The 21,328-nt window shown below is 33.5% G+C and overlaps 2 protein-coding genes across 2 annotated transcripts; both read right to left on the minus strand.

Annotated features, from left to right (window-relative positions):
- Positions 1–889: 889 nt before the first annotated feature.
- LOC105828519 (cytochrome P450 4C1) lies at positions 890–16,692 on the minus strand. The gene is made up of 12 exons (XM_036293079.1): positions 15,138–16,692; positions 7,358–7,467; positions 7,095–7,185; positions 6,306–6,491; positions 6,005–6,098; positions 3,990–4,092; positions 3,719–3,809; positions 3,335–3,441; positions 3,193–3,261; positions 2,033–2,201; positions 1,672–1,851; positions 890–1,599 (listed from the first exon to the last, which is right to left on the minus strand). Exons 1-12 carry the CDS (start codon positions 15,283–15,285, stop codon positions 1,427–1,429), a joined length of 1,521 nt encoding a protein of 506 aa, XP_036148972.1. The 5' UTR covers positions 15,286–16,692; the 3' UTR covers positions 890–1,426.
- A 173-nt stretch (positions 16,693–16,865) lies between these two features.
- Positions 16,866–19,052, minus strand: LOC118647671. Its single transcript, XM_036292994.1, has 5 exons — positions 18,786–19,052; positions 18,285–18,388; positions 17,488–17,588; positions 17,293–17,320; positions 16,866–17,022 (listed from the first exon to the last, which is right to left on the minus strand). Exons 1-4 carry the CDS (start codon positions 18,881–18,883, stop codon positions 17,300–17,302), a joined length of 324 nt encoding a protein of 107 aa, XP_036148887.1. The 5' UTR covers positions 18,884–19,052; the 3' UTR covers positions 16,866–17,022; positions 17,293–17,299.
- Positions 19,053–21,328: the final 2,276 nt, after the last annotated feature.

Here is a 21,328-nt window from a genome sequence, read left to right on the forward strand (position 1 = left end):
ATTACCCGGGAAAAAATACCTCTTATTTGTTCATATTAACAAATATATGTTTATATATGTTCATGTATTGTCATATAAGAAATAAAAGTGCAATTATAAACAATTTTATACGGCCATATATGAGAATATGCGATTAAATCATTTTTGTAAATCCTGTTTAAGCATATAGTCTTATTTAGCCATATATGGTCTAACGTTTTTGTATATTATCATATATGATCATGCAAAAGCATTTATATGATCAAATATAATCATATATGAACATATATACTTAGATCTATCCATAAGTGGTCCATACTTATGAATAGATCCAAGTATATATGTTCATATATAATTGTACATGATGATTATATATACTATATACAATAGATTACAATTTTTTAAACTTTAAGGTTTTTAAATAATCAAATTAAAATGTTACAGAAATAAATAATTTATTATATATTTTTACTATGCAACATTTAATGTTTAAGAATCGTTTATATTTTAATATTTATAAACAAATTCCTCAATAATTGTTTAATTTTCTTTTTTACAAACATATGTATACATATATATATATATGTATATTACATATATATTTAATAAATATTATATATTGTTTTTATAAACAAATATTGTTTAACAAATATTATAATTTTAACTAAAAATATATAATCAAATACAAACTTATATGATCATATAAAGTTATATATAATCAGATCACAATACTATATCTCAAAATATAAGCTTATTTAAATATATACAGCCGCGAGTAGTTCGCAAGATCGTCACTGGGCGAAGGCGCGGCGCTTCTCTTTCTCATGAGAAAATTTATTCCAAACGGCTTATGAAAGAAGACCATCACCCATGGTCTTCTACCTAGCACTTCACTAGCAGCAAAGTGTAGTTTTTTTTTTTTTTTTTTTTTTTTTTTTTTTTTAACGAAGAGAGTTCGTGAGTCTCTACAACTTAGAGAGAGCTTCCAAAAATTGAGAAAATAAAAATAAAATTTTATATAATTACATACAAACTTATAGAGTTATATATGTTCAGATCACAATACTACACCTCCAAATATAAACTTATTTAAATATATATGCTTGAATATGATTAGATAATCACATATATGACCATATATGAGTTTTTGCGGACAAAATTCATATATGAGCGTATAAAATTACTTCTTATATGAGCATATAAGAGCAATAAGTATTTTTTCCCGGGTAGTTAAAGTTAAAAATTAAATCATTTAAAATTAACTAAATTAAATTAAAAGTTATTAACTTTTTAACTTTATTATTAACTTTCAACTAGTTACTATTCAAGGTTTAGAGATCTAGTTACTATTCTTGGTTTAGAGATAAGATTAAGGTTAAATATGCGTTTGTAATAAATTGTAAGGAAATCAATAAAGTCATACTATTACTACTATTACTACTACTACTTATGTGCACTTTTTGGCAATTGGAACAAATTTTATACGATGCGGATGTACAGGGTGAAGCAATATATCAACTTCCATTTGTAAGTCCTTTAAATAATCCACGGGTTCCAAATAAAAATTGTGAATCAAATAGGCTATCACCGCTTTCATTTCCAGCAAAGCAAATCGTTGACCTGCAATTTAAATATACCTCAATCTATTTGAAAAAATAAAAAGATATTAAACGACATAAATAAATATTTTACCAATGCAATTACGTGGTCCAGCACTAAATGGTACATAGGAATAGGGATGACGATTTCGACAATTTTCGGGTAAAAATCTATCTGGATCAAATATTTCTGGATTTGGCCAAAAATTAGGATCTCTATGAACATCACGTATATTAAGATGTACTATTGTTTTGGCAGGTATTAAATATGAACCTGTAAAGGACGTTTTATACAAATATAATATACATACAAATTAAATTCCTTATAAAAATTTAAAAATTATATTTTATTATATTAATATATTTGTGTGTGTGTGTGTGTGTGTGTGTGTGTGTGTTGGATACGTTTTGATTAATACATAAAAATAAATGTAACAAATCAAACAGTTACATACTTAATTGTATCTTTTCCGAAGTAACTCGTGCTATAAAATAAGTACTCGGATATAAACGTAATGTTTCCTTTATACATCTCTCTAAATAGTATAGATTTTGCAACGATTTCATGGTAAGTTTTCCTTGACTTTCTTGCATAATAAGATCGACTTCCTCTCTGACACAATCCTGTATCAATGTTAATTATTATTAAAAACTTTATAATAAAATTGTAAAGTTTTTAGAAAACATTTTTAATAATAAATAAAGTTCACTACATGGAAACATGCATGCGTATGCAAACAATAAAAAACTTACCATTGTATTTCTATTACTTTCATTAAAATAAATGTAGTAAATTGTAATTAAAGAGAAAGATTTCTCTAATTCAATACGTTTATTCTCTTCTCCCAACGTTTTCTTGATGATAACTCAATAACTCAGTAAAAAAGACTTATTGAGTTATATACGAACATTTAAGTTAAACCGGAACTTTTAAATTTTTTAAAATAATAAAAAATTTAGAAGAGTAGAAACGACTTTTATTTCTCAATATAATCCTCCTATACACTAATGCATTTATCTCAGCATTTTACTAGTGTTTGAATCAACAAGATAGAGATTTCTTTGTATTACATTGAAGCCTCGACAATCTATTTTACTCATTATCATAGCTGGAATTGAAAGAATTACTTTGGGAGTCCAAGTAGATAAAAATTGCATGTTCACAAAAACGACTGCAATTGACTTCGATCCACTTTGGGATTGTCTTACATTAGTGTGTCTTATAAAATTGTTTATACTGTTTAAATATTTCACTGCAGCCAAAAATTCCATTACCATACTAGGCTTAAAAGCTTTCAAAGTCTAGAGTCTAAATTTCACAGTTTTATGTTTTTATTTACAAGAAATTCTATCACAACATGGTGTTTCATTTTTGCACTCACAGATTCGTACACCATCTTATTTATCAAGCAATTCCTGCATGTTATTTTGCGACATGCAGCGTATGCAGTTATTTATATCTTATAAGCAGATATTTATATCTTATAAGCACAATTAATAGCATGTGTTAGGAATCTATGCTCATAAGATAAAAAGTTTCGGTTTGACTTGAATTTCTTTTGTATAAAATAATTATTTATTTTCTTTTATAATGCTGAACGTAGATAATAGGTACCTGAATATCTTTATGTTCGGCCAGGAGTGATAAAGTAAAGGATATAGCTAATGATGTAGTATCATAACCCTGTAATCATACTTTTTGTATATACTTTTGTACATCTAAATAATGTATTAAAAAAAGAAAGAAGCTGATATACCCCAAAAATAAAAACGTCGATTTCCTCTCTTATATCGGAATCTGTTAAAAGACCTTCTTCAGACGCCAATATTAAAAGATCCAACATAGCGAGCTGTTTTTTCTCCACTGAATTGAATTATATAAATATTAATATAAATCATAAATATATTTACATATATACAAATATTAATTATTGCATAATTTTGATTTGCGTTACTTTAGTTAAACAACATTAAATTTAAATTATCTTACAAATATTAAATAAGTTTAATTGACGGTAATATTATGATTGCATAAATATTATTATAATATAAAAACAGTAATACTTTAATTTTTTAATGCAACAATTTTTTATATTTTAGGAAATCGAATTTAAAATATAGCTTTAAATCGTACTACGTACTTCCAATAGTTTCTGCATCAACTGTCTCTTCGCTAAGATTCCTCAAATATTGTCCATGATGTTTATGATAAACTTTCCTTTCTGCAACAATCTACACATATCCAATTCTTATTTTGTTAATTGAGTAATATTAAAGACTTTTTGTCAACATTTATAAATAGTCTTATTATTTTTTATACAAAAATTATGTTTTTTTCTTCTTTAACTTTTTTGTATTTCTTATACATAATAGAATATTCATAAAAGTATTTAAGATAAGATATTTACATACCTTCTCAGTGAATCCGTGCAATATCTTCAAGACCTTTCTTTGTTCTCTGCCTGTTGGAGTTAACGAGAATATCCAATCGTTATATAACCATGGTCTCATTAACCTAAACCATAATTATATAATGTTATGCATATAAACCTAGATAATAATGTATCAGTTTTTTTACTGGCATGTTGCTTGTACTATATGTATGTATTTTGTTATCAAGAATTACAGCAACTGATAAGGAAACCTCGCAAACCCGAAAATTCTGATTTTAATAAAACTTGGGATAAATATAGCGGGGGTAAATACATGAATTCAGAAATTTTTTGTTTGGGCTTATAAACGGTTTAAAGAGTTGAAATCACCCTTCAAAAGTGAGGGTTTTTGTCTTTTCTTGATGTACCTCGTAAACTAAACAAAATATCAAAAGATATTTTATACAAAGTTTTACAGCAGAAATGCCTCTATTTAACTATGCTATGTATTTTTTGAAAAAAATTGTTTTAAAAAAATAAGTTTTTTTTGTTTTTCAAAAATAAATAGCATAGTTAAATAAAGGTATTTATGCTGTAAAGCTTTTGTATAAAATATTTTTTTATATTTTGTTTGATTTACAAAAGATATCGAGAAAAAGCAAAAATGTCTTTACCTTTGAAGGGTGGTTTCAACCCTTTAAATCGTTTACAAGTCCAAATGAAAAATTTCTAAATGTGTTTACCCCTTCTACATTTATGCCAAATTTTATTAAAATCAGAATTTTCGGGTTTGTAAAATTCTCTTATGAGTTCATATTTGTTGGTGAATTGATACCATCATGACATGACAATTTGGGTAGCAACTTGCAAATAATTTTGAAATTATTAAAATTTGTGGTTATCGTTATATTGTCATAATAACACAATAGAACTATACAATAATACAATATTATCAACAACGTGAGATTTGGTATAATTAATCTGCTGATAATGTATGTATCAATGTTGCTTCAATTTGAAATCGTTAAAAACAAGTATATACCAAGTTGCCAGAAAAATAATCATAGATTTATGCAATTTTGTTGGCTTTATCACATTTGGAAATTTAAAACCCATGAAAAAATGATTTAGATATAATTATATATGACGTTATATACAATTATATATAATTATATATAATTTATATACCAGCATATATAATTTATATATATATTTTTATATATAGACTCTCTCCATTGTTCTTGCCGGCTTATATCTGAAGAATTGCAAATGCTTTATATGATTATATATAATAATATCTGGTCATATCTGATTGTATTTATTGTTGAGTGATCATATATAGATATATGTGATAATAGTTATATAAAGTCATATAGTTCCATATGTGAAAGAACAAGAACAACGGAGTCTATATATGAATCATATATTAATTATATATAGGGCTCATATATAATTTATATCCAATTATATATACTGGTATATATAAATTATATATAATTATATAAATTTGGATATAATTATATATGACGTCATACATAATTATATCCAAATCATTTTTTTATAAGAAGTTAGTATTATTTTATAAAAAATGTCTGTCTTATATAATTATCTGTATATATGTAAATAACTAAAAAAAAAGCATGTAATACTATAAGAAATTTAAATTATTAATGTACTAAACAATATGTAGCACTGTCTATTAACATTTATTAATTGAAGCTAAAGATTTTTTTATTTGAAAGACGATATATACTCATATTTATTTTAATTTTTAGTACATTTTATATATTATTGTAATATTATGTTATTATAATATTTTAATATTTAACATAATATTAAACGCTTAAAAAAATCTTTATATTAAAGTAAACAATAGATCAATTATATAGACTGTTAATCCCGGCATTAATATTTTATATATAATGTAATACATATAATCATTTATCATCAAGTAATTATTCTATATTAATAAATTTATTTAAAATAGAATATATAATAATATAGAATAACTTAAAGCAGCATATAAAGATATTTATTATTCATTATATTAATTACCTATAAATAAAAAGCTCACCCATTCGGTGAACCGCTTTTCGATATTGTTGCTGAAATGAACCCATTCCTCGCAGAGAAGTCCCCATGGCTGTTTCTAAAAAAATTATATTGTTGTAATGTATTCGTATACTTGAAAAATATCTTTGTATAAATTTGACAGTTTTAATCTATAGTATTCATATTTATATTGTTTCTTTTTATGCTTATATTGTTTCAAAACTTATATTGTTTTTTACTATTCTTGTTTTTCTTTGTATTATTCAAGATAAAATTTCTATATAGATATAATAAAATATAGTACCACATATTATATTCAATGTATGTTCACTAATAAATGGTATTAAATCTTTTATAATGACACCTCCTGCACTTTTCAAAGACCTTGTCATGCTCTCGCTCTCTTCGCTTAAAATCTTAACAAATTGCTTTAATATATTAAAATGAAATGTGGGAGTTAATAGCTTTCGTCGTGATTGCCATTTGGAGCCTAAAACAAAAATATATAATAAAAGATAATATATAATACTATCAAACTCAAACATAATATTATTATTATAAATTTAAAATTTGTTTTCTCTTGGGCATATAAAAATATGCAATTAAATATAGACACAAATAATGTATTATATCAAAACATGTAGACAATACATACTCTTTGGTATTTAATGTAACACCTATAAAAATAAAAGCATAATTCTACACACAATCACTCAAGCTTGAACATATATATTTTTCTTGTCTAAAGCTTTTAGTGGATTGTAACGCGAACAGATTATAAAGAGTCACAACTGCTGTACTCTTCTACGCTCAACAATAATTCTATGTTCTAAATCACACTACAAAGAAAACATAAAAGAGAAAAAAACTTTGCAAAAATTAATTTTATAATTATAAATAATTTAAAACATAAAATCATTAAGCGTAAAACAGTATAGCGATCGTAACCTCTTACAAGTCTATTCACGTGGCAATCCCCTAATATTTTTAAACTTAAAATCAGAGAAATATATATATTCAAGCGTTCGAAAAATATTATCTAAAATTAATGTGTTATGTCAAATGATAACTTTCATCTATATGTATATATTACCTGTACTGAGAGTAAGACTCTCACCAAGCCAAGGACTTAATTTGTAATAAATCGGACCTTTGTCAATGTGTTTTCTATTGTTGAGTATTAACTAAAAATTATAAAAAATATTAAGTTAAACTGTTTTTTACTTAATTTTATTAATAAAGATATTTAATCAATAAAAGTATCTTAAATAATTTATTTGTTAATATATAATTATTATTTTATATATATATATATATATATAACGTATACAAAATTTTTTTTTTTAATTTTATTACCTCCAGATCATTAGGATGACGAATAGATACCAGAGGTATAAAAAAAGCCCATAGTTTAAAAATAGGATAATACTGATTACTTAAATTAAATAAAATCTTCCAAATGTCCTCTGAAAGAAATGCAAGTACATGCTTAATAACAAAATTAAAGTATCATTTATTTTGCTCCTCATAAACAAAAATGAAACAAAGAAATTGCCCGTTTTGCAGCCCACGAATTTGCACTCAAATTGTGTGCTACACTGAAAAAAGAGTCTTGTTAAATTAATTAGAAATCTGATTGATGTGAACTTACGGTTCAGATTCTAATTAAACCTACCAGATTTCCAATTAATTCAACAAGATTCTTTTTTCAGTGTAAGTAAATCTTTATAATAAAATATCAACCATAAACAATTTTTAAGTTAAGCCTATGTTTTATTTTTGAGATATAAGGAGTTAAAATTGAATTAAAATAAGATTTTTAAAAAAGTGTGTGAAATCGATTCTGATAACTTTATCTGCCATAAGTTATAGATGTTGATACACTGGGCATGTCATTCTAACATGTATGTATTTACATATATATTATAACTTTTATATGAAACATTTTTTAAGGGGGGCAAGTCATGTAACGCGCTGAAAATTGAGTGATTTTTCGGAATTTTGTTTGAGAAAATTATATAACCAATTCTTTTGAAATTTTCAGAGAATGTTATTATAATATTGAACTACTAAAAAAATATTTTTTGACAGAAAAATAATATGTATTTTATAAATAATAATAATATAAATCTGATGCGTCGACGTTGAAGTCACTTGTCGGCGTGCAATGTAGCGCTGCTTGTATTCATCTGAAACAAAAAAATAAAATAGGTTTCTTTTTTGTACGGTTTGCGTTATCAATTGAACCTATTGTTAAAGAAAATAATGCAAAATTGTAAAAATGGCGACACGTAGAAAAAAAGTATTGATTTTTACAAAAAATTTTCGTGTTAATTATGCAATAAAAATAATTTATTTAAACAATAGAATTACAAATAAAGGTTCAATTTATGAGAAAAGTATTTATCTAAATGTGTGCACATTTATCTAAATGTGAGAACTCAATCGGATGAATAGTTTTTGAGTTATCTTGCACGCCAATTTTAAAAAAGTAGTTTGGAAAAGAACGCGTTTAAAGTTTGAGTAACAAAATCGTGAAAAAATCGTAATTTATTTTAACTTACCGCAGTTTTTTGCTAATCTGCGAATTTAGGGCCATAGAGCAAATCTTCCTGTTTTTCGAACATTATTCTAACACAGCCAGGTTAACATTTATTACAGAGGGATCGAAAGACTGAGTTTCCGACTCGTCTACATGAGTGCTCCGCCCAATTCGACCGTTCACTTTTCGACAAAAATAACACAGAAGGAAATCTCAAATCGATTTCTACTATTTTTTTTATATTCTACGGAAAATTTCCTATAAATTTAAGCAAGAAAAAAAATTGCTAAAAAATTTCGATTTACATGACTTGCCTCTTTTAAGATCTCGCGTTCCTGGTAAGATATAACGTTGATTAAAACAAATCACTTTATACATATATATGATATACATTTATATGTATTTATACACACATATACACACACACACACACACTTTTTTTCTGTTTGTTGTGTATATGTATACATATAATCGTATTTTTACTGTGGCGGCACGCCACAGCGCGACGCGCGCGCGCGCGCACGCAGCATCCACGGCCGGGTCAGCGGCCCCGGCGACCGCGAGTAGTGCGCGCGGCCGCCACTAGGCGAAAGCGCGGCGCCTCAACTCACAAGAAGAAATGTAACATCAGGTTTACATAAGCAGACCACCCACGGCGTGAAATCAAGCCAAGCTTCACGTATAGCGAGCTCAAGAGGGCCTATACTACGCTTGCAAGTACTTTTTGGAAGTAGTACCAACGGGCCCCGGTGTATCTGACATTCGGCACGGGCGAGCTCTCTGGTACGACGAATAACTCCTTCGGGAGACTACCGGCATTGTGCCCTGCTGACACCGACCTGGCCGCTGTGGCCTTTGGAGCCCGTCGTCAGACACCTCCAGACGCCGCCTTATCCTTCCGCTACCGGGGTCAACTACCCCGCCTAATTCTTCCACGACTGGGGCTAACTCTCCGGAAGGCAGAGGGTCTACGCAGACGCAACCGGTACGAACTTTCTTCCGAGGCAGACGCAACCAATACTGAGCATCTTCCGACACCGAGGCTTACAACTGGGGAAGTCATAACCACCTGGAGGTTCCTCCGAGCGACGCCTACTACCACCAAGTCCAGTACCAACCAGCTTCCGGCTACCTCAAGAGATCTAACACACACTTACGCAATAACAAGTGTACAACCAAAGATTAAATATATCCGACACGTTTTATTGTTTGTAAAAGGGGGCCTTCTGATTGAACCAAACCTAACCACGTCCCCCACACAAATTGGTGACCCCGACGTGATCTGTGAGGATATCCACCATGCCGGATTCACTGGACGACACCGTAATCGAGATGGCAGCCCCCGAAGTCGAGCGCGCAAATGTCCACCGAGTGGCATTGAAGATGCCACCTTTCTGGGCCGACGAGCCGGAACTCTGGTTCGCGCAAATCGAGAGCCAATTCACATTGAGTGGAATTACGCAGGATGCCACCCGCTACGCCTACGTCGTGTCGCACATAGAAACACAACACGCCAAAGAAATCCGGGACCTCATTACTCGACCGCCGGCGGACCACAAATACGAGAGCGTGAAGAGGGCGTTAATCCAGCGCCTATCCATCTCACAAGAGCAGCAGATCCGCCAACTCCTGGAGCACGAGGAGATAGGGGACAGAAAGCCGTCGCAGTTCCTACGGCACCTACAGTCACTTGCCAAAAACGCCATACCTGAGCAACTCCTACGGACACTGTGGATGGGTAGACTTCCCGCGCAGCTACAGGCCATCCTGGCAACTCGCACAGCCGACAACCTGGAGGAAGTCGCAGCACAAGCCGACCGAGTCTTCGAGATCACGGGAAGATCAGGAGCAGTCGCGAGTCTACAGCCTGCCACCGCCACACCGTCTACGATAGAGCAGCAGATAAAAGAACTGGCCCAGCAAGTGGCCAGCCTGAACGATCGTTTTTCACGCAGTGCCAATAAAACTAGGCAGCGTGAGAGGTCACAGAGTCGCAACCGAAAGAAACAAGAGGACAACATCTGCTACTACCACAGGCGTTTCAAAGGGAAGGCCAAGAAATGCACAGCACCGTGCGAATTTAAGAAGCAAGAAGAGGAAAACTAAGTGGGCAGCCGATAGTAGCGGCCTACGGCCCCAGCCCGCAACCACGCCGCCTATTCGTCACCGATCGCGACACTAAGTTGCAGTACCTCATCGACACCGGTTCAGATGTCAGCGTCTATCCACGCACGATGACCAGAGGACGACGTTTGATCGATTCCCGGGAATTATATGCGGCTAATGGATCCCCAATATCGACATACGGAGATCTCACAATCCAGCCGAACTTGGGACTGCGACGAGACTTCACATGGCGATTCATGGTAGCAGACGTGACCACGCCTATCATCGGTTCCGACTTCCTGGCCCACTACCACCTCCTCCCGGACGTAAAAAGCGGACAACTTATAGACGCGAAAACGGGAATCAAGGCAAACGGAACCACACGGAAGTACGAGCTACGGTCAATCAAGGCAATGATAGGAAACTCACCTTATCACCAGTTGCTAGAGAAATTCCCCGTCTTAACACGGACTACAGGAACATACTGCCAGAAGCAGGCGCACAATACTATGCACCACATAAAGACAACGTCGGGACCCCCAGAAGCTTGTAGACCACGAAGATTAGCACCGGACAAATTAAAAATTGCCAAGGCTGAATTCGACCTTCTACTTAAAGAAGGGATTATACAGCCTTCGAAAAGTCCGTGGGCATCGCCATTACACATGGCTCCGAAAAAAGATAATGCATGGAGACCCTGCGGCGATTATAGAAAACTCAACGCACGAACGGTTCCGGATCAATATCCCATTCCGCACATCGAAGATTTTACGCACTCACTGGAAGGAAAGAAAATCTTCTCTACACTAGATTTGGTCCGGGCGTATAATCAGATTCCAGTGCACCCTCAAGATGTACCAAAAACAGCCATTACAACTCCGTTCGGATTGTACGAGTTCCTGTACATGCCTTTTGGACTCCGCAATGCAGCCCAGACGTTCCAACGCTTCATCAACGAAGTCACGCACGGATTAGATTTCTGTTACGTCTACATCGACGATATCCTGGTTGCATCCAGCTCTGAGGAAGAACACCTTAAACACTTGGGGGAACTGTTCAGCCGTCTTGACAGTTACGGCATACAGTTAAACCCAGCAAAATGTGTGTTCGGAGCCAACGAAATCAAGTTCCTGGGATACTCCGTCTCGGCACAGGGAACTCAGCCGTTGCCAGAAAAAGTACAGGCAATTCAAGACTTCAAAAAACCGGAGACCATTAAACAGCTAAGACAATTCCTGGGCACGTTGAACTTCTACAGACGATTCATCCCAAAGGCAGCACAAGACCAAACCACGCTTCACGACGTACTGAAAGGACCGAAAACCAAAGGGAAGACTCCAATCCAATGGACACCGCAACTCGAAAACGCGTTCCAAAACTGCAAAAACAGTTTGGCAAGAGCAACACTTTTGGCACATCCAAAGATGGAGGCGACAATTACTCTGACAACTGATGCATCCGACACCGCGATGGGAGCAGTAGTTCATCAGGAAATCAACGGGGAACGACAGCCCTTAGCCTTCATGAGTAAAAAGCTCAACCAGGCGCAGACAAAGTACAGTCCATACGACAGGGAGTTACTAGCAATATACTCCGCCGTAAAGTACTTCCGACATCTTCTCGAGGGCAGAAAATTTACCATCTTCACGGACCACAAGCCTCTAGTATACGCTTTCCAACAGGACGTCCTCCGTAGCTCGCCCAGACAAGCAAGACACTTAGACTTCATTAGCCAATTTTCCACGGATATTCAACATGTGGCCGGCAAAGACAACGTGGTGGCAGATACATTGTCACGCGTTGAATCTGTTCAACAAGCCCCCGATTTCGAGGAACTGGCAAAGTCGCAACAAGAGGATCCAGAGCTAAAGGAAATACTCGATGGCACCGCGCAATCCTCACTCAAAATAGTTGCAACGCAGATACCAGGCTCCACGACGATGCTGTACTGTGACACCACAACGCCTATCAAACGCCCATACGTCACGGGACCATACAGGAAGCAAATATTTCAAGCTCTGCATGGCCTGTCACACCCTGGCATCAAGGCAACAACGAGGATGGTGACACAACGCTATGTGTGGCCTAACATACGGAAGGACTGCCACACATGGGCACAAGCATGCATACCGTGCCAAAAAGCGAAGGTGCACAAACACACAGCTTCGCCCACCGGAAATTTCCTGGGACCTACGAGGAGGTTCGAGCACATTCATATGGACATTGTTGGACCTTTGCCATCGTCCCGGGGATACAAATACTGCCTTACAATAATCGACAGATTCACGAGATGGCCAGAAGCAATACCGATCTCGGATATCACAGCAGAGACGGTATCCAAACAATTGCTGGTGCACTGGATTACTAAGTACGGAACGCCGGCACGGATTACAACAGATCAAGGACGGCAGTTCGAGTCCGAGCTATTCAAAAAGCTCACACAACTTACAGGATCCAAACACCTCAGAACCACAGCTTATCACCCGGCAGCCAATGGGATGATAGAGAGGTTCCACAGGCAATTAAAGGCAGCAATCAAAAGCCACGAAACCGAAGACTGGGTAGCAGTACTCCCGATTATACTTATGGGCGTCAGAGCCGCGTGGAAAGAAGACCTGCAAGCCACGCCAGCGGAAATGGTCTTCGGAGAATCAATCCGTCTACCTGGACAATTCTTCGAAGACTCCGGCATGCCAGACAACTCAGAGGGTTTTGCAGCCCAGCTGGGGAAGATGATGAAAAACCTTCGACCACGAGTCAAGAGGCACGGGGAGAGAACCACCTTCGTACACAAGGACCTGCAGAAGACACAACAAGTCTTCCTGAGGCACGACACACCAGGAGGAGCTCTACAAGCAACGTACGACGGCCCGTACCCTGTCCTAAGCAGAGGAGAAAAGATGTTCAAGATCCGCATAAACGGACGAGCAGCCAATGTCTCCATCGACAGACTAAAACCAGCATACGTCCTCGAGCAAGAGGACTCAGGATCCAAGCAGTCCGAACAACCTCCTGTGGAACCAGCAGAAAAACGGACGAGAAGCGGACGATTATCACGTCCTCCAGTCCGTTTCGAGGGACTTTAAGACAACCAAGGGGGTCATGTGGCGGCACGCCACAGCGCGACGCGCGCGCGCGCGCACGCAGCATCCACGGCCGGGTCAGCGGCCCCGGCGACCGCGAGTAGTGCGCGCGGCCGCCACTAGGCGAAAGCGCGGCGCCTCAACTCACAAGAAGAAATGTAACATCAGGTTTACATAAGCAGACCACCCACGGCGTGAAATCAAGCCAAGCTTCACGTATAGCGAGCTCAAGAGGGCCTATACTACGCTTGCAAGTACTTTTTGGAAGTAGTACCAACGGGCCCCGGTGTATCTGACATTCGGCACGGGCGAGCTCTCTGGTACGACGAATAACTCCTTCGGGAGACTACCGGCATTGTGCCCTGCTGACACCGACCTGGCCGCTGTGGCCTTTGGAGCCCGTCGTCAGACACCTCCAGACGCCGCCTTATCCTTCCGCTACCGGGGTCAACTACCCCGCCTAATTCTTCCACGACTGGGGCTAACTCTCCGGAAGGCAGAGGGTCTACGCAGACGCAACCGGTACGAACTTTCTTCCGAGGCAGACGCAACCAATACTGAGCATCTTCCGACACCGAGGCTTACAACTGGGGAAGTCATAACCACCTGGAGGTTCCTCCGAGCGACGCCTACTACCACCAAGTCCAGTACCAACCAGCTTCCGGCTACCTCAAGAGATCTAACACACACTTACGCAATAACAAGTGTACAACCAAAGATTAAATATATCCGACACGTTTTATTGTTTGTAAAAGGGGGCCTTCTGATTGAACCAAACCTAACCACGTCCCCCACATTTACTATTGATTTAAAGCAATCATCTAACAAGTCTATTTTACACTTATTTTATGCCGTTTTTCTTCAACTTTAACCCCTTATTTCTCGAAAATAAAAAATGGGCTCAATTTGAAAATTGTTTGTGGTTAATACTTCTTTATAAATGTTTACTTAGCACATAATTTGGATTCAAATTCGTAGACTGCAAAACGGGCGATTTTTGACCTGTTTTTTCGGTCATTCTCTTAAAGAAAGTATAACTTTGTTAAAAATAATGATAAAGAAATTTTTCAACGTATTTTGTATCCTAAAATCTCCATTTTTTAGATCGCAATTTTAGTAAACGACTGATTACTAATTTTTTACAAAGCTAAACGAATGTAAATATAGAAACATCAAATCTAATTTTTTATAAACTTTGCGTATTTTGTAAATTAAAAATTGCACGCAAATGTGGTTTACAGTTTCCAGAAGCGTAAATCATTACCTTTAATTTGCATATTTTTTAAACGTTTCTGAGTCGAAGTTTTAATTCTATTTTTCACCATAATTAGATTTTTTGAACTTTAAATCAAATTTGAACAAAATCCGCGTAATATATTAGAAAATGGACACAGATTTAACTTACTTCGTGAACGTAGTCCTAGCAATATATTACCAATAATTGGATAACTTGGTGGTCCTGGTATTTTATTGATTAAATGTTTATTTGATCCATATTGCACGTAATACACAAAACACATTATGAAAACAAGTAACAATATAGTAATAAACATTTTTGTCAACTATTCTAACAACTATTCTAATCAGTGCAGTACAGTTTTTTATTTGTGCAAGAGTCAAGTTCTTCTTTTTTCAAATTTAGCCGTTCAATTTTCAAAGCCGTCAAATTTTCCATAAACGTACGGAAATAATTCGCGATCACAAGATAAATAATAAAAATATTGAAACACAAAAGATGTATGAAATAAAAATGGATTTGGAATACAAAGGTGATTGATTACTTTAGCAACCCTCACAAATAATTTTAGTGTGAAGTGCACCTATACGCATTCGCGCCCGACGAAAACTTTAAGAGTTCTGATTATAAGGACAATGTCAAGAAGACTTAAATACTTTGCGTCCACGAAAATTATGTAGTAGGGAGACAGTAAAACATCTTGGCTACCTTTGAAAAGCATATTAGAATACTACTCTCTCCTTCGTTCACGCGATGTATAGTCGTGGAGGTTTGCAATACATTTTCTTAATTAAGTCTTGGAATATATGTAGTCTTTTGGAATGTAGTCTTGAACGGTACTTTGGCCTTGAATATACTTCGTTGAGCAAATTACATTTTAAAACTTATATAATGTAATCTTATTATGTAATCTTGTTGAAAGTCTTTCAGATGAATGCCTTATACATAACACGTACGGCGCTTTGAGTGTGTGGGTGATCGCGACGCGCCGGACGCCGCGCGAAATACCAAATCAAGTCTCATTCGCAGATCTTTTAAGTAATCCAAGGGCTCCAAATAAAAATTATAAATCAAAAGGATGTTAAGAAAACTAGTCCATCTCGGGAAATCACGTCATGTCTCAAAATGAATTCCGCACACTGAGTGATTTACGAGCGACCATTTATTTACACAGATGTTCAACACTTGAGAATTTCAAAGATCCCTGAGATAATTGCTTACAGGTTTTGACATGACGGAGACTGGCAAAAAATATTGTTTAAGACCACTCGGAGGAGAGGTCATCTCCCTCGTCTAACAAAAGGCCTTCCCGAACGCGGGCATCTGCATCCCTTCCGCGATTTTATTGGCGACCCCAAGTCGGTTACTAACGCTATCTCGTTAACCAATAAACTTTTGAGAAAAGGGACACGAACATTGAGACGTCGAGTAGAAACATCGGTCGCTAAAAATCGAAAGACAATGCGTCAGTCTTCCGGCTACATTCCTTCGAGACAGATTCGAATACGCTAGCATACAGTCGTGATGAAAAGAACAATAACTTTTTCTTTCAAAAAATCATTAAATACATATATTAAAAAAATTACTGCTTATATTGCAATGTTATTTTCAAAGAAAATAACATGCAATAACATTGCGAATAACATTACAATAACATGTTAAGCTTTATACAAAAAATGTAGTAAAAAAAAACATTATTTTTATTATTAAGGCGATGTTGGACTGCCTCTCAAACTTGACCGAGGTTGATAATGTAGAGTCATTCATGCACATCATTAATGAGATATATCTCTTTTATAAATTTGGAAATTTTTTTCCAGAATTAAAGTACACATATTAATATCCATCTGTGAATTGGACTTTATATCGAGGACAAAAAATATTTTTTTTTATTGCTCTACTTATCGACTTTTTACGCGTATATAACCTAAATTTTCGTTTCACAATTTTGTCTCAATTAGGCACTAAAATCTAATTTTCGAAATTCGACACTGTTTGTTCTCGTCATCTACTAGTCTGTGAATACAAATTTCGTAGGTACAAACTGTAGATCTTTTATTAAGGCACTAAAAGTGAGTATTCTCACGTCCACCATTTTTCTTCTAACTAACAGGAAAAATTAGGTATGTTTTGTATATATATACGTCAATAATCTATGGAAGCACCAAACTTTATGCGACAATGAAACGAAGACACGATATTTATGATCTTGAGACTGTAAAGGTTATTGCGATGTATTATATATATAAAACATTATGCTAGTTACTTGCTGGTTTGAAGAAAAATGGCGGACGTAAGAATACCTACTTTTCTAGTGCTCTACTTTTATATTAAGCAAACATTGTTATGATGTTGTTATGTTGGTACTTTGTATCCCTATGATAATAATACTATGTACGGGACTGGGGGACGCCATGTGAAAAGAGAGACAATAAGCGGGCCCTGTGAGTCTCGTGTGTAGCAATAAATCACGTATTATTCTTAAGACTGTTGTATTTAATTAAGTTACACAACAGATGTGACAGCAAATTAACAATTTTTTTTCGTTTTTGGAGGAAATTCCACTCCACAGACTGATAGCAATGCGTTTTCTTTTATTCTGGAGAAGGATGTCTAAATCTATAAAAGAAATAAAAAGATATTGTTAAACAAAAATTACTATCTTTTTGTTGGTAAAACAGACAACTCCAGCATCCTCTTAATACTTCAAAATAACAATTCAATGATTTAGAAAATGTGATAAATAAATAATAAATAAATAAGATAAATTTAATATTAACCTCTCCGAGACCGAAAGCTTGATATTAGGCTTATAATTAGATTTACCGAAAACAATATTTCTTTAACTATAATAATTACTTTTTTCATTATAATATGTGCATTTATTTCCAATTGGGTCGCCAATAAATTGATGTTACTTTGTATAATAACACTTTACTGCCTTATATCTCGCAAAATGCAACATAATTATACTTTTACACATATTTTTCTACACATTTCTATTACAAATGACGTTAAACAATTATTTTAATAACAAACAATAATCTAAACATCAAATACAGCAAAAAAGAACCACTCATTTTTTTCCCGACCAGAAGACTAATATTAAGCGATGAACCAATGTCATTCTTTTCGTAGTTTAGATCCCTGACAAGGTCGAAAATGTTCCATCATTAAGACTAAAAAAAATCGTTCAAAAAAGGCCAGTCCTTTAGAGATTAAAAAAGTGAACATATTAATACCTGTAGTATATTAGAATTGAAAGTAATTTATTAAAATAAAAATATTGAGCGGTTTTTTATATGACACACTTACCATCATTAATTTCGTTTTTTATATTTTTCTTTACATTTTTTTTATACACGAGTATATCATATATTTTTCCGACCATTGTCATAAAACAAAGCCCTAAAAATGCACTGTAAATAAAATATTTCTTTACTTATTTTTTATACTATTTTTAAAAATACAAAATTTTATAATATTATTACATTCTATTGCTACTTAATATTACTATTATACACTGAGAAAAAAAATTGCTAGATACAAATAAATATTTCTTTGAATAGTGCTAATAACATATTTTATAGAAAATCAATAATATTTATTTCAAACAAGTAATATTTTCTAAATTATAAAAAACTAGTACTTGTTTTAAATAAATATTATTGATTTTCTATAAAATAATATATATTAGTACTATTCCAAGAAATATTTATTTGAATTTAATATTTTTTTCTGAGTGTATTATAAAATATATTTATTAATATATTACAGTATTATAAAATAATTGTAATGTTCTTCCCTGAGACATACCAGATAAAAATTAATGCAACTCCGGATAACCACTTGTCATTGTTTTCTAGATCTTTAACGTGAATTATATAAAGATCCGCAATATAAAGGCCGCGCATTAAGATGCTTTTATCATGTAATATTATTTTCAAAATAAAACTTAGATTATTTATAGAGCATGATGCTGGCAGACAAAGTCCTAGTGTTATCACATCCTAAGTTAAAAGAATAATTTTAACCAATGCCAAAGTATCCTTTTATTTTTTTTAATACATAATAATTTTATAAACTTACGGCAAAACATATTTATGTGATACTAGCTGTACCCGGCCACGCGTTGCTGTGGCTCAGTCTGGTTTTTTTTTGTAAGTTTAGATTAAGCGCATGTTTTTAATATTGTTTCTCGCGCGTGAGAAAGAAACATTCTTTGCAAACCTACATTTCTTTATTTATTAACCAAAATACCAATAAGATTAGTTCGAACAGTAATACAGCTCCAATTAAAAAAATTGTTGCACATTTGTATCTGTGAAATAAACGCGTTGTCCATTTTCAAGATGTACTGCTAAATGAACAACAGCTGGACTTCGTTCATGTATTGAAAATGAAAGAATTCGCCATACAGCTTCATTGCTGCTTATATATCTTCCCGCCAGATACTGTGCAATTCATCGATATGTATATTCGCATTTTTATCACTTCTTTCTGTTTGCACGCCAAAAATTGTCATGTCGCTGCCTTTATTCACGTACTTACAAATGTATTTAATTGATTTTACTGAGTTACAGTATTCCACGTTTATGTGCGCTTTGTATGTTTTTGATAGCAAAAGCAAATATGGAACAACCCACCGGTTATCTACTTCAATTTCACCGTTTCGCATTTGTATGATTGCTAATTTTCCGCCATCTTCTGCTGATCTTCTTCTGTATAAAGGATATCCATCGTTTCCTGTAACTGTGTTGGATACTAATGCTCGTGGATATCTCTTCGAGCATGTCTACCATACATGGTGAATTTGGATTCAGTGTTTCGCAAGGTCCATGTATCATATTTTTCGTCACAATTTCATGCAAATCCTTATCGACGTCAGCATCAGGTATTTCAGCGCATATTACATCATCGATTTTGTTATAGCCAGATTATTATATGTACATGTGGCAATCCTCTCTTTTGCCATTTCACTGAGTACATCTAAGACGCACACATGCACCTAAACACTTTATGTTTTATCATGAGATTCATCATCGATTTCAGCTTTTGTCTGAAAACACGTGCTGTGATGTCATGTCTATCCATCGGAGAATATTTTTTAAAATCTTTTTTTTATATTTTGACAATCTTTTTTTTTTACCTTAAAAATTACCCATAAAAATTACACATAAACACAGATAAACTTCCACAAACTCTCCCTTAAACATACTTATTTTGACACTTTTCACACTTTATTTCGTATATAAATACGATAATCTTATACAATAATATTATATATTTATTTTTTTTGTTCTGAAATTATTTTCTTTTTTTCATCTTTTCATTTTCCTTGGATCCGTTTTCCTTGCGTTTCCTAGCTGCCAGATTTTTTTTTTTGCGTACATCTTCTAACTTCTTTCCTTCAACATTTTTTTCAAATTCAATTTGTGCTCTTATTAATAACTCATCCATGCCATCTTCGAACTCTATATTAACATTATATAATTTTAATTATTTTTTATTTAATAAATTTTTTTCTTTTTTTAATTACTTGACATTTATTTTCTTTTTAATTTTATAAATTTTTTTGTATAATATGCTTAAATTTTAATTAATCCATATTAAATATTAATTAACCTTTTTTAACTTATTTTAATATTCTTTTAAAATTATAAACACTTTTATTTCATTAAATTACCTTTTTATAAATCCTTGATTTCTATTATTTTGGTTGCACTATTTCCTTTTATGTCAAGTTTGGATTTGTTAAAATCTTCAAATCTATTATTTTCTTCTTTACTTGATTTTTCCGGTTTAACTTCTTTATAATTAACAAATATATTTTTTTAATTTACTAAAATTTCCTTTATTAATCTTTAAATTAAATCAATTAAATTCAATTACATTATGTATATTTGTTTGACTCTGTTTGTGTGTACGTTTATTAAATTTAAAACATCTTTTTAATTAATTATTTCTATCTTATATTTAACGATTTTTCCTTTATCTATATCAAATTTCTGTGCGTAAGTTTAGTCGTGCATGAGTGCGTGTGTATTTGTGTGCGTTTGCGAGTGCGTATGCGTGTGCGTTTATTATTTTTTTTAATAAAATTTACCTTTAATACGACGTTCGAGTTTTCTTTCCCTCAATTCATTCAAACTTTTCCTTGATCTTTCTCATTATCGTAATGATTTCTAGATTTATTTTTATCCATTGTATAAATTTCAATTATTTCTCTATCTTAAACTTTTATTTATAATCTTTCAAAAAAGAGACACATATGAATCTATTTGCTTTTATTTTAATAATATTATTCTTTTTTTCTTGTATAAATAACTATATTCATTATTTTAAGCCTACTACACACA

This window comes from Monomorium pharaonis, chromosome 10 (assembly GCF_013373865.1).
Source record: "Monomorium pharaonis isolate MP-MQ-018 chromosome 10, ASM1337386v2, whole genome shotgun sequence".
Taxonomy (NCBI): domain Eukaryota; kingdom Metazoa; phylum Arthropoda; class Insecta; order Hymenoptera; family Formicidae; genus Monomorium; species Monomorium pharaonis.

Bases quoted from the DNA above. Each gene is read 5' to 3' on its own strand.
- LOC105828519 (XM_036293079.1), bottom strand. From the start codon at position 15,285: ATGTTTATTACTATATTGTTACTTGTTTTCATAATGTGTTTTGTGTAT. The intron at 3,442-3,718 runs GTACGTAGTACG...AATTCAATTCAG, and splicing joins TGATGCAGAAACTATTGGAA to TGGAGAAAAAACAGCTCGCT. The intron at 1,852-2,032 runs GTATGTAACTGT...CGTCCTTTACAG, and splicing joins TTCGGAAAAGATACAATTAA to GTTCATATTTAATACCTGCC.
- LOC118647671 (XM_036292994.1), bottom strand. From the start codon at position 18,883: ATGCGCGGCCTTTATATTGCGGATCTTTATATAATTCACGTTAAAGAT. The intron at 17,589-18,284 runs GTAAGTGTGTCA...TTTCTTTTATAG, and splicing joins AAAAAACGAAATTAATGATG to ATTTAGACATCCTTCTCCAG. The intron at 17,321-17,487 runs ATCTGTTGTGTA...CAACATAACAAC, and splicing joins AATTGTTAATTTGCTGTCAC to ATCATAACAATGTTTGCTTA.